Raw genomic sequence first — 14,288 nt, 5'->3', positions numbered from 1 at the left:
TGTGTGTGCAAAGATGTTCAGCTGGCACAGTCAACATCTGTTGTAGAAGAGATTCATCTGGCTGAAATGCCAGGAAGAATGATGAGGAAGATGAAGAAAAGAGGAGAGGGCAGGGCAAGTCAAAGCTTTACGGCATATCAACCTTACTATCTGTTTTCTGACTGACAGGCTCCTGAACTGAAGTAAATTACTCAAAGAGGCTGAGGACGGCAGCTTCTTCCTGCTATCATCCGAAAAACATCAGCATTGCGGAATGCGATTCTTGATATCCTCAATTCAGCTCCAGAGATTTTGGTGTCAGCGCAGTTAATTGAGGATCGCTCAGTGTCAGATTTAATGATGTTGATGCAAGGTTTTACAGAAATGTCTTGACCTAACCTTTATTGAGTTATTACAAACAGCATCCTATAGAAGAAGAATTTAACTTTTATGTCCCCTCCTTCCAATAAACAGTAGATCATACAAACAAACACATTCGATGGAAATCTGACTGCCCTTTTCTACTATTCTGTTACTGTGTAAATTTTGCATTTTTAAAAGGAAAAAGTTTGTACACTTATGAAAGGCAGCTAAATAAATTATCATCTCTTTACGACCTTAAATAATTAGTTGAGTTGATCTTGGTTTTTAAGCATTATTTGTATGTTTTTATAACTTTCAAACAGAGCGGGCAAGGAGAAATGGGCTTGTGCATGCTCTCCCACGCATTTAGTACGCTTTCCCTTGCTGGAGCGGGTACAGGGTTGAAATACTTTCAAAAATTTGCGAAAATCCTCCAGTATACTTTTAAGGAAAGTCTAGTTCAAACCAAACTATTGGGCCGAGACCCAACTTTTGTAAATGCTCTTCTGCTTCCTAGCAAACTTTGGTCTGGATACAAACAGTTTTTAGCCCAACCCAAATCCAGGCAGCATATATCTCTTTGGACTTAGCAAGCCAAAGTAGCAGTGAATGAAGCATCAAACTCATATCTGATACGCTCTCTGCTGCTTAGCAACAATGTTGCCAGCATACTGCAGGTGGCTTATGTGATGCATTCTCCGATGCCGTCCCAATGCAGCTTTTGACTCTGAAAATGAGTTATAATAATGATCAAATATGTAAAACAAAAAGGCTTCATGAAGGACTCCCAAGGTCATTTGTTTTCTTTATTTTCTGGTCTCTGCTCTAACTAACCCTAGCACTTTCTATCCAGTGGCAGCAACGACCCCAACATTGGTAACTTCTTTGTAATCTATATTTAGTACTTTATTACATAAAGTACTGTTATTTAAAGACTTGACTGCTTCCTCTCATTTTAGAGAATGGGTTACAGAAATCAGCACTGGGGCCAGTTAACAGCATGCTCACAGAATGAACAAAGAGTATTGAATCATGAACACATTAGTCTTTATAATTGTGGGTATACTCGTACAAAAGAGTGTCCACTTTCACATGTGACATCAGTAGAACAATGTGTTACCGTACTGGGAAACACATTGGGTATCTGATAGTATGTGTAATTAACAAGTATCTAATAAAGTTATGCTGTAGCTTATTCGCCAGAGCTACAGACACTTTTTGTTCCATTTATCAAACCTCGTCCTTTAAGAAGTAATTGCGTCAGAATTGTCTCCTTTAGCTGCACAGTATCTTTCTTTCTATTCAAACCACTTTTCTCCTGCCTCAACAAACCTTAGGTCATTTGACCTTGCGAGGTACGTCAATGAAAATGATTATTCTTATCCTATCAAAAGGGCTCCTACAGTATTTTCTGCTTCAACTAATTTGACATAAGAGGGAGATAAAAAAACACTAGCACTTATACCTTATAGCATTAGCAAGAAAAACTATATATAGTTTAAAGAAGCATATATTTATATTATATTTACCAATCTAAGTATTTTAAGCTTTTATAAGTCTTTATATGATTAATAAAGATTATTCCTCAAAGTGTACCATAAATGGGTACTGAAATGTAAAAAAAAAAAATGAAATTAAAATCAGCTTTTGGTCCTGACCACACAAGCAGGCCAAAGTCTTTCTCGTTTGAATGGCCTAAGAATTTTACCAATAATAGAAGTCAAATATTTAGCCAGGAATCTGCCACCTAAATTAACAGGTGCTGAAAGTGTTTAACCTGTGTGTAACATTTTGGTTAATTATGTGAATAGATTATACACAGCAGTACAACTCGAGCACCAAACTCTTTCAGTTTGAGTTATTCAAATAAATTATCAAAAGCCTTGAATTACAAAAAAAAAAAAAAAAAATCATGCCCTTAAATGTGTACTGTATCTACATAAATGTGTATGCTAAATGTAGATAATATAACACCACATTTTCCAGAAAACCAACATATTTTCAAACATACCAACTATATTATGATGAATTTAGATTATAACGTCTCATTATGGCTGTTGTTTCCTGTGTGTCAGGATTCATGAATAATGATTCAACATTTATGAATAATCAGCACTTAGAGTACAGGACAAATGTTAATGGTGAGATGAGTGTTAAGGCAAAGATGAAAAAGTATATAGAGAAGAGTCGGACAATACAGCAGCTGGGAAAAAAGCATTTAACTTTTTTCCTTTTTTTGAAAAAACCAACAGCAAAAAAACAAGAGTGTTGCTAAATTAAAATCCAGGGAATCTTCCCGACAAAAGGTTAATCCAAAATGTGTCAGGCATTAAACAGGGAAAGAAACAATTACAACAATCTGTCAGTAAGCCCAGGAATTTAGCCCCAATTTGAGCAGAGAGAATTAAAAACAAACGAAGAAGGGCTGAGTGGCAATCAGCAAACAACAGCCAGGTGTGTAAAAGCAGTTAAATTAAATGAACAGAGAAGAAAAGGTAAAAAACAAAAGCAATCATAGGAACTGAAGCAAGATTAAAGTGAGTAGAACAGCCGATAATAACATTGAATACGTGAGTATAAAACCAACTGCAAAATCCATTACTCAGCGCAGCGGTTCCCTCACACAGTCATGAATGTCTATTTAATTCCATCTAGTGAACAACCTACTTAAAACACCCCCCACATCAGAAAAAGCTATACCTTAATCAAGTTCTTTAAACCATATTTGTGATATTTCTTACGTCTTAAAACTGCTTCTCAGGGCGGAGCATTTGAGATATTTGGGATCCTGCTTCCATTTAACTAAGTACTCAATTAAACAAATATTATCAGATATCACAGCACTTAGAGAATATTGGTTTATCATTTAATCACCCCCATCCAACTTCTAGCTTGGTTTTATCAAATATCAGTGCTGCATTTGAATCTTCTATTCTGCTAAATTGGTTCAGCTTATTTGTCAGACCAGGAACACTGTTAAGCTCTGAGTGGACCTACTCAGAATTGATTGAACTAGGTAAAAGCAGCCGTTGTGAAACCAACACTCAGAGTTCCCGACTTTACTGTAGGCGTCTTTGTGTGTTGAGCTCAGAGTCTGCGCTTCACGTCCCACTCTGATGGTTTGCCCTCAGCATTATGGCTCTTCTTGCTCTTGCTACTTAATAAACTATATCGGGCTGATCATCCTCTGCCAAGCAAAAAATATTTCTTCCAGGTCACAAGAGGCGATGCAAAATATTCTTTCATTTCTTCCAAAAGGAATCCATAAATTATATCCAAATAAAATATTTTATTGCAATCTGTTTATTCTTGGAAAAAGAGCCAGTTGAAAAGGTACATAGATCTTCGAATATTTCTCTCTCATTGTTCTAATTTCTATTTATTTAAATATGATGTAAATGTTTCCTTGTATTGTTGATAAAACATTTTCTGTTTCCTTTAAATATTTCAACATTTTAGTTAGCGTTTTCATTTAATTTAGGTTTGGATTGCCATGGCATTACAAGACAATTGTGTAGGTTATATTATATTTTTTTAATATCAAAACCCTGTAAATTTAAATCTACTCTGACCCCTGAAAAGCAGTAACTAAGGGGCAAATTGAAGAAATAAAGCTAAAATTGCAAAGCTAAAAAGAAGGATGCTTTGTTGTTTGCTTTTTTTGGAGCAATGAAGATTTTACATAATTCATAGTAGATCAGGAAGTGTTTGCTTTACAATGGAAACCTTGCATGTCTAAAACCATTCCTTTATTGATTTTTGTTAGCTTGTCTGTCTGCTTTTTTAACCAATATGATCTGTTGAACTAGATCTGCTATTTTCACAGCTTTTATGAGACACATTTTTATAAAGTAGGACATTAATTCATAAAAAAGTTTATTCAAATTCTATGAATTAAAGTTTTCTGCCCAACAGCAATGATGAACTGCACGGCAGCATTCTATACAATATCTAAGATGGCCTTAAAAAAACAATGCAGTTTGAGAAGAACCACAAACACAATAATTGTATTTTCTTTGCAGGAATTAAGACAATCTAATATACATTTCAAAGACAATTATTTGTATTTATATAATTTGATGCTTTGATGCATTTGTGCTCCAGAGCAGTGGTATCAGAACTGTTTTTTTTTTTTGTCAGCGCTCAATAAACGTTTGAATTCTCTCAGGTGTGGATGATGGAGCAGACATCCCCAGAGAGATGGTTGCCGGCATTTATGAAAGAATTCAGCAGAGAGAGCTGCGCTCTAACGAAGACCATGTCACCTATGTGAGTCGTGTGGAGCAGTCGATCCTGGGCTTGAAAACAGTGAGTAACAGACTTTCTTCTTTTCTCCTCGGCTTAATCCTGGCTCCTTTGATATGAACTATCTCACAGCAGAATTGTATTAGCTACCATCTCCTTCTGTTTAACCTTGTTCCTGTAGGTCCTCGCTGTGCCCCACAGGCGGCTGGTGTGCTGCTGCCGTCTGTTTGAGGTTCCTGATGCCAACAAACCACACAAACAGAAACTATCCGCTCTCCAAAGGGAGGTGTTCCTATTTAATGACCTGCTGCTGGTAAGGATTAACCTTTAAATAGATGCACTGGTGCGCATTAACTTGCATGCTGTCATACACACAATAGGAAATACGGTTTCATATCCAGCCTGTTTGTGTTTGCAGATTCTGAAGCTGTGTCCCAAGAAGAAAAGCTCAGCTTCATACACTTTCTGCAAAGCTATGGGTCTTTTGGGAATGCAGTTTCACCTCTTCAGCAATGAGTGTAAGATGCTACTTTACTTTGCAGCAATTTATTCCCATTACAAGCCCCAGCTTTGAGCTCAAAAAGTGCTGAGCTGGCAAAGTCGTTCATATTACTGTTATTCTGTCAGGTCAGTATCAGCACTCTGACTGCAACAGTTCATAGCAATACCTAATGTTACATATGACTATTAAATTGTGGTAAATATCCTGTAGTAAATATGATTTGTTGTAACTGATTCAAATATTACAGTTGCAATAGAGATCCATTTAGCCTGAAGATGTAAAAACATTCCAAATACAATTTATTGATTCTGATGGAGAAAAGAATGTTGGTAAGAGAGGTGCCCCAATCCAGGAAGAAGAAACATTTTAATAATAAATTAAGAGGTAATAAATAAAAACAGTACGGGAAACGACACTGGGTATTGGTGTTTCTTTGGCAGGTAATACAGAATCTACTCCTGACCAAAACAAACTTGTCATTTATTTATACAAATTTATGATTCCTTAGTTTCTGCTTTTAAGCACCTATTTACAAAAAACAACAAAAAAAGATTTTTTTTTTATTGGAAATTGATTTCAAATGATTCGTCATCCTATTATAATTTTGCAAACCTGCAGATTTGCAATAGCCTTAAAAAATATTGATTTCTGATGTACACCAGTCACCTACAGCCTCTCAACATATTATAACCCATTGAACTAATGCACTGTCCTGAAAAAAGTAAAACACATCTTGATAGGTTTTCTTCCTGTGTTTAGCTCCATCCATTAGTCCATCAACACTAACACTCCTCCTTATCAGTGCTGTGCAGGGAACGTCTCCAGATCTTGACAGGGTAACATGCTAAAAGCACTTGGTTGTATTGGCTTTTATAGAGGCTTCAGAGTTAAGGTATATATTTACCAAATCTCAGTGAATATATACAATTATGTCCCTTTGACTCACCTATGCCTTATTTTGTTCTGGTTTATTGCTGAGTATCTGAAGAAATTATTATGAGGAAAGGTTTTTATGAGGCAAATTTGAAAAAGTACCAGTGCTGTAAATACTTTTGCAAAGCCCTTGCATAATCTAGCATTGTATCTAATGACATTCTTACTAGGGTAGCTACAGTACATTGAGGACCTTGTTTTATACGTGTTAAGTACCTTCACATTATGGCTAGATGCACAGAAAGAGGTATTGCTTTGAAGTGAGGGTGCACAACAGATTGAGTGATTGGATGTCACGACTGCAAAATAAGCTCTTAGCCATGCTCAGATGTGTCTCATGACACAATTTTCCAGCTTTGCAAAGATGAAAAAGTGGATGCCAACACCTTTTAGCATAGGATTCAATACATTAAAGTAAAAAATAAAACAGAAATTATAAAGCAAATATATAATTTAAATACAGATCACATCATATTCATGTATATTAGGATGAATTTCACAACTTGGATTTGTAGTTTTTTCTTTAAATATTTAATACTCTACCTGTGCATAAAAAGATCTGCCTTAAACTGATTCAGTTCTTGTGATCTATAGTCAAGTGTTTATATATTTGTCTCTCTGTTTGGTACTTTATCAGTTTACGCTCATGGTGTTACGATGATGAGCCCCTTTACCTCAGAGAAGAAGCAGCTGGTTAGTTTCTGTTCTCCAAGTGGAGAGGAGCTCAGGAAGTTTGCAGAGGAGCTCAGAGAAGCCATCGCAGAGGTCAACGAGATGGAACAGATACACATTCAGTGTAAGGACACAAGCACACTACCCTAAATATATGCTAATTTGATTTAAAAAAAAAACTCCACACTACAACTCTTGCTACACTGACTGGAGCTTATAGTATTATTGCCTGATTTGTCTTGTAGGGGAACTAGAGAGGCAGCAAGGCATCCAGTCACATGGTTTACACACCAATGGTGGGCAATTGGAGACACACACAGGACATGGCTCTCCCTCAGGTGCTGGTCTTACTTGTGTAGCATAATGACGCATACATTAACTAAATGCCAGGCCCCTATCTAATCTTCTGTCCCTGGTTTTTAGTATACATAAACGCACTATGCCTGACAAAGATGCATTTTCTTCCCATAGGCCAACATGATGCGTATGATAAAACCGGCAACAACAACACAGTAGAGGTGAGTGCCTAAGCTACTCTCGTCTCCCTCAGGTAGGTATCAGCATATTCGGCTCTGTGAATGTTGCGTGTGTTTGTGTGTGTATATGCAGTTAGACAGGGACTGTGCCTCATCCTGAAAAGAGAGTGCTTTTTGCTTTGCTTTAAAAGAGCACCGCCTGCAGCACATCCCTACTATGCAGACAAACGTACAAAGGCTGCTGAGGGGTAGCTCTGTAGTGGTGCTGCAAACAGCCTCATTCTGTATCTCATAAGTGGACCGGCAGCCATTGCTTACAAAACATCCCCTGAAACATCCCGGCTAAAACCTGCCAGACTTACGATTTGAGCTAGTATAAAGCTTGCTGGCTCCCAGAACACCATCGACAAAGCTAGATAAGCTTGATACTGTTACCAATTGAGAGGTGCATGTGTTGATTTTTTGTTGGTTCTCTGTAAATCCAGCCCCTCCTTTAAAGTGATAGTCTTGGATTTAGGAATTGAGGTTCTGTTAAAAGGTTATAAACCATTAATATGTTACCCATAATCGTTAACTCTTTGGTGTCTTAATATAATAAAAATCCAGATTAGGTTGTACTGAAAGATAACATGTTGCTTAGTCCAACAGTTGCTAAGAGCCAAAAAAGACCTTTAGCCTTATAAACAACCCTAATTTTTAAATTGTTTATCATAATATTATCTGATGGACCTTTAGATTGTTGTCATGCTTTGAATAGGGGTTTATATACAGTACCAATAAGCTGATAATTCACAATGAAAATGGAAGTTGGAAGAGGTGCAATCAACACCTGCTCCCAAATGAGAAACACTGAGAACTTGTAAGAAGACTTGGAATAGTGCATTTAATACAGTTCTGGTCAGAGTAGATATCAAACAGAAAAAGTAATGAAAATATCTCTAAAATTTTCTTTATTTTGCATCATTGATACCTTTATACAGCTTTAAGACTAGACCCAGTATTCAAGGCAGACAGAAAGGTTTCTCAACAGGTATTTATTTAAAAATGAGGGGGTGGCATAGGGCAGCTAGGCCTTCTAAGGCAGGAACCTCTGAAGGAGGGAAACACAGGTTAGTGACCACGTCTATCCGGTGGAAGATGATTACAAACATGTGAGACAGTAACCTAGTCTTAAGTCCATGCCGGAAGAGGTGGATCCAGCTTGCCAACATGAAGCGATGAACGGTGCCCAGAGAGTTCTAGACACTGAAGCCTTGAAGAAAAACTAGCAGGAGATCAGATCCAAGCAGACAAAGGAAGGCAGGACAATCCAGAGGATGAGGCCAGAGCTGGTGTTGAAGAGGTTTACAGGAGTCCAGGCTAGAAGATCAGAGATCCCAATAGGTACCAAAGGGAAATCCAGGTCGGTGTCAATAAGCAGAGGCAGATTCCAGCAGGATTCCAAAGACAGGTCAGGCAAACAGATCAGAACGGGAAGAAACAGGCTAAAATGTCCAAAGGCCATACAGGTTAGAATCAGGCAATCAGAAAACACTTTGACTTGCGAGAAGACTCTCACTAAGGGCTCAAATAATCTGGAATTGATGACTGGAAGCAGACAGGTTAAATAGAGACTGGAGCAGTTGACACAGATGAACTTTGATGAGAAACTGGGCGGTGCTTAAAAAAAAAAAGAGCGTGCTATTCAATTCAATTAAGTTTTTTTATATAGCGCCAATTCACAACACGTGTCATCTCAAGGCACTTTACAGTTCACCAGATCATACAGTCATATTGATCAAGGTATTCTATCTAAGGAAAACCAGTTGATTGCATCGACTGATTGACTCGAAGGCAATTCCCCACAATAAGCATGCTTGTAGCGACAGTGGAGAGGGAAAACTCCACTTTAACAAGAAGAAACCTCTAGTAGAATCAGGCTCAGTGTGAGCGGCCATCTGCTGAGGCCGACTGGGGTTCAAGGAGACAGAAGCAAAGATACAAAAGGCCACTTTAAGAGGCGGCCCCCTCCAGGAAACACACAGCCAGGCAGACGAGCTCCGAGCCAGCTCCCATGTCAGATGATGAAGAGGGCACATCCAGCCAGTCACAAATTAAAGATAAAGTAAAAAATACATATGACCTTTTAACAGAACCACATTTTAAACATCCTTTACTGTCTCTTTAAGTACTGGCATACTGATAAGTCTGTTCGTTCTTTTGTAGATCTCTCTTCATTTTACTCGTTTTACTCATGTTTCCCTCTTTCCTCTGCCTTTCGCTTAGCCCTTAGAGTTGTAACTTATTGTGTTAGAGAGACACCACGCCCTCGGTGTCACCTCACTCCTCTCCTGACTCTCTTTTATATTTAAGCCTATCATTCTGCCACTCATTCTCTATTATGGCACTGTCCTGAATTTTTCCTGCTAAAAGTTCTGCCTAAATTCTCTTCTTACCCCACACCCCTTCTTCTCCTTTTGGGCTGGTGTTTGAAAAGGTTCTGATGAGAAATTAAATGTAAATGTAGATTCAGTGAAGAGATTAGGGACAGCAAGAGAGAGTGTGAATATTGCATGCGCTCGCACTGCATGCTACCACCTGCATGCCTGCATGCCCTTGTTCGTTAACTCACCAGAGGGCTGCGTAGAGGCTGCGTTCAGGATGGTAACTCCTCATGCGTTCTCTGACTGTTCCTAAACTAGGTGTCAATTCACAACAGGCTGCAGACCTATCAGCTGAGCCAGCCCAGCATTGAGTCAGCACCCCTTGCCCTGGCTGCTCCACCCACCCTGCTCAGCACCGTTACGACCGGAGAGCTGCGCCCAGAGACCCTCATCCAGTGCCAGCAGATTGTCAAAGTGATCGTCGTCGACCAGAGTGGACGAGGACGAATGGAGGCATTTCTCAGCCAAGGCCCAGCAGGCCATCAGCTCATCCAGTCTGCAATGTCAACACCTGTGCGGGTCAGAGAAGGGGACGGACCCCAACCGCCTCTGCCACCCCCTCCTCCACCTTACAACCATCCCCACCAGTTTTGTCCACCGGACTCGCCTGTGCCCTTCCACCACACCATGCCTCTCACACGCAGGCGCAACTCCAGTGGCTCCCGCAGCATTGTTTGAAAATAAAAACAGTTGAGCCTCACTCTTGCAAGTTGGTGTAGCACAAGTTAATGCAAATAAAAAAAGAAAAGAAAAATAAAGCTCTGAAAATACAGCATTGGTGGGGAGGAGAAAGAAATCAAGAATCCGTTCTTAGGACTTGATCGGTTGTGTGGTTTCTGACTATGGATGAGCTTCAATGGCTGTCCTGAAAGACATCTCTTCCTTTCTTTGTCTTCAAAATGTCACCCAGTATTAACTGATGTAGCTTGTCTACATTTCAGATTTTTTTAAGTTATGGTTTCCTTTTTTTTTAAATGTCAACCATTCAGCAAATGTCTCAGCGAGCTTGGAACATGAAGCCTCGAGACAGCAAAGAGAATCAGCCTAGAAAAGACAAAAATGCAGGACTCCAACATTTTCTCTTTTAATTCTGTTTATTTATATAGCGCCAATTCACAACACATGTCATCTCAAGGCACTTTACAATTCGACCAGATCATACAGTCAAATTGATTCAAAGTTTTCTATCTAAGGAAAATGGGTTGATTGCCATGACTCATTGAATCACAGGCAATCCCTCTCATTAAGCATGCTTGTAGCGACAGTGGAGAAGAAATACATCCCTTTTAACCGGAGGAAACCTCCTGCAGAACCTTTTCCAGATACTAATGTTGGTGTTTAGAAAATTGCTATTTTTATGGCCCTCAATTGGTATTTATATTACATACCATTCTTCATATACCAATTTTGGTTACAACCACAAACTTTATTCGATTTTGTTGAGACTTAGGGTGATGAACCAACACAAAATGCTTACTATGCTTTATTGTGTTTTGTTATATTTTATTATAAAATATATGTCAGAAAGCACAAAGTGTTTCACAGCAAAAATAAAAATTGATTACTTTTAATAATAATAGGAAGAGGAAATGTTGTGTACCGCTCTGTGGTAATACTTCCCCAAACCTCCTTTTGCTGCAAACAGCGGTAAAATTTTTAAAAGGATTTTGAGCCAGATTTGCACCTCTAAAAATCTGTTTGATTTAATACTACTTTATACTATTTTCTCTCAGCAAAGTAGTCTAATCTCATTTGCATGGGTGGAACCCCTGTATAGATCAACTTTAAATTCTTGCCAAACATTAATTACACTAAGTCTGAACCACGACCATGCCATTAAAGAAAACAAAAATGTTGTTGGATGTACTTTAGTATAATATAAAAGGTATTTGGGAGGATTTTTGCAAATTTTTGAAATTACTCGCCCTCTCCACTTAAAAAAAAATGCTCCTATTCAACCCTGTACCCGCTCCCGAGATGGAATTCCTATTAAACGTGTGTGAGAGCATGCACTAGCCCATTTCTCTCTTTTACTAACAGTGATGTGAAATGGATTTCTCCAAATACTATGCCAAACTTTACCTATCGAGTAGAAACTTCGCAACTGAGGCATCAGTGGGAAGCCTGAGCTGTGCTTTCAGTGTATGCCATTGCATTATCTTCCAAAAAAACTCTTGTTTCTCTCTTCTGAGAGCTTTCTCTGCCTAATACACTTCGTAGACACTTTTTCTCTTATGACCCTGTGCCATTTTCAAAGAACCGCGGGGAGAAAGGCAAGCCTCACATACCCGCCTGAAAGTGTGCATGCACAGAAACATATCACCAGAATGATTGACAATTAGAACCATTTATTTTGATGATCCACCCAGAAAAAGTACATCCTTGACTATACCTTTAAGTCTTTTGTATCTTCCAACGTATTTTTACTTCGAGCATTACTTTGTGTTTAACTATATACATCTTATGAATTCCGACCAGTTCGTGACGAGGGAGAGCCTCCCTACAGCAGAATGTGGCTATTTCTGTATTAAGTTTTAAAGATTGACAAGTTATTTTAAGTTTGAATGATTCGTATAGGGCGCCAGAAAGTTCAGCTTTGGTCTCATCCGACCATAGTGTGATCTTCAATCTTTGTGCTGGAGTGTCAGGTGGCTGCTTTACAAATGTGAGGCATCGTAATGTGTGAGGAAATCGGTGCTGTTCAATCTCTGATCCTCCAACCACTCATCCATCCACCATATTAAAGTTCACTACAAAGTTAAAGTTTAAAAAGTAGCATCCTCCTAAAATCAGCTATTCATTTTAGAGACGACTGGGAAATATTTATTCTCTGCACCAAATCTGATAAAGTGGGCAGAATGGTAGTCTAGCAAAACAAACAATCAATTTAGGCCCGCTACGCCTGTTGACACTAATGCAGGGATATTTTGTACTGCGGTCTTACCGGATCTAAATGTGGGTTACAATTTTTCTTTTCAACAGTATGAAATGGGGCTCAGCCAGTCACATTTAAGACTGTTTTTATAAGTTTATAATAATAATGCTTATGTGTGTCAAAAAAAGAAGTCCTAACAAATAAGGGTAATGTTTGTGGTTGAAATTTGAAATATACTGGAAAACAACGTTAAGCTATGCTAGTCCCCCCCACCCCCCAAAAAAACTAAAAAGACAATCATGTTTTCGCTCTTCATTCTGTGTTTTCGAAACAGTCTGCTTTCTCTCTGCTTTGATTCAGTGGATCAGAGCTCAGGAAAGATTGCTGCACTGCAACATGTGATACTGCAGAGAGAGCGGCGTTTTCATGCACCATGTGTGTTCAGACTCCTTACTCATAAGCCATTGGGATTCAGGCTGATATTCATTCAAAACAAGGCTAAAACAGGCAGGCCTTTCTCGTCCTGTAAATGTACTCCTATGATGTGAATACCCATGTTACATTTGGGTTTAGAGTAAGCCCCCATAAAAAGCAATTATTAAACCTTGAAATTATGCTACACAGGGTATATACCTCAGAGATTTTAGTTATATTTTCCTTAGAAAAACACTAGAACATTTTACAAGCAGAAATGTATTTCTGCGAGGGAAAAAAATGAAGATGTCCTAGAAATGTTTCTTTATTTCATCACTGTGTTGTTTGCTCAGCATAGGTGGTGTCTAACTTGAGCTGGTATATATAGCACATCACTAAGTCATTTTTGCACCGCAGAATATATTGGATATATTGTAAATAGATGACATAGATTTATTCTGAAAAAAGTGATTGGTTTGCCCAGTGTGTGTATCTACATATGTATTTGTACAGAGAAAAATCTAGTTTAAAAGAAAAAAAGACTATTATAGTTATTATAGTTATTATCCACGTTCATTTCTGGGGGAGTCCTAAAAGAAAACCCTCTTAAGAGAGTCAGGAAACAGACACTTTTTTTGTTAGTTTGTTTTTTTGTAGCTTACACTGCTCAGTTACTGCTCTAGATCCATCATTTCATATTATAACAGTGTTAATTAAAGATGGCTATGTCACCTCTTAAGGTTTGAAAAGGGCTATGCTGTTTTGGTGAAATAGAGTAAAACTCACGAGTCAAGCACACAAAAACACACCCACCCCCTCACACACATTTACTTCCTACAGATAGCCACTAAAACATCAAATTGATTAAATTTGCTGCTTGATTTATCAAGTCAGCAACCCCACGCTGTTTACTTGGAACTCTTACTGACTTGTACTATAACGCATGATAATTTATTTTTATTTCTTTTTCATTTGCAGCATATAAGAGGAGCTTGATGCTATGTTTGTTTCATTATTGTCAGGGCATGTTGGGTTTGATTGATGTCATTTTCTCCTCCCTATTTCCCATTCTTTTCCCTTCTCTCCCCTCTGTGGCTGTCATGGAGACGCACCGAATCTGCATCCTCCCTTTGCAGCACCCTCAGTTAATCTTTGCATCCTCACGGTATTTCTAACAAGGACATTTCTTAAAGAGCAACGTGTTTCCTATTGGAATTTCTATGATTTTCTGTTTGGAGAAAATGAAAGAATAAAGTAGTTTTTACTCTCAGCCATCGGACTGTTTGTTTGCCTCAGGGCTCTCGCTGCCTTTCTAAAGGATAAATTGACACCAGGTGTGGAAGAAAATAGGAGAAATAAGGCAACTGATGGGAAATCGGTGTGTGCTGGTTTTCTTATGTCATCTT

At 38.4% G+C, this 14,288-nt stretch overlaps 1 protein-coding gene across 2 annotated transcripts in view; it reads left to right on the top strand.

The window, feature by feature from the left end:
• LOC107090535 (IQ motif and SEC7 domain-containing protein 3-like) overlaps positions 1–14,124 on the top strand; it is a 72,445-nt gene extending 58,321 nt beyond the window's left edge. The window contains exons 9-15 of one of the 2 annotated variants that reach the window (XM_015383960.1): positions 4,511–4,650; positions 4,769–4,900; positions 5,006–5,105; positions 6,660–6,818; positions 6,940–7,032; positions 7,166–7,212; positions 9,852–14,124. In XM_015383960.1, coding sequence (XP_015239446.1) covers positions 4,511–4,650; positions 4,769–4,900; positions 5,006–5,105; positions 6,660–6,818; positions 6,940–7,032; positions 7,166–7,212; positions 9,852–10,271 — 1,091 coding nt within the window. In that variant the 3' untranslated portion in view covers positions 10,272–14,124. The remainder of the gene's footprint in view (positions 1–4,510; positions 4,651–4,768; positions 4,901–5,005; positions 5,106–6,659; positions 6,819–6,939; positions 7,033–7,165; positions 7,213–9,851) is intronic. The other variant, XM_015383961.1, reaches the window with a different exon arrangement.
• Positions 14,125–14,288: the final 164 nt, after the last annotated feature.

The sequence above is a fragment of the Cyprinodon variegatus genome, unplaced genomic scaffold, assembly GCF_000732505.1.
Source record: "Cyprinodon variegatus isolate N-32 unplaced genomic scaffold, C_variegatus-1.0 Scaffold299, whole genome shotgun sequence".
Lineage (NCBI taxonomy): Eukaryota > Metazoa > Chordata > Actinopteri > Cyprinodontiformes > Cyprinodontidae > Cyprinodon > Cyprinodon variegatus.
Note: the sequence above shows the minus strand (reverse complement) of the source record. Positions and strands in the feature narration are given on the sequence as shown.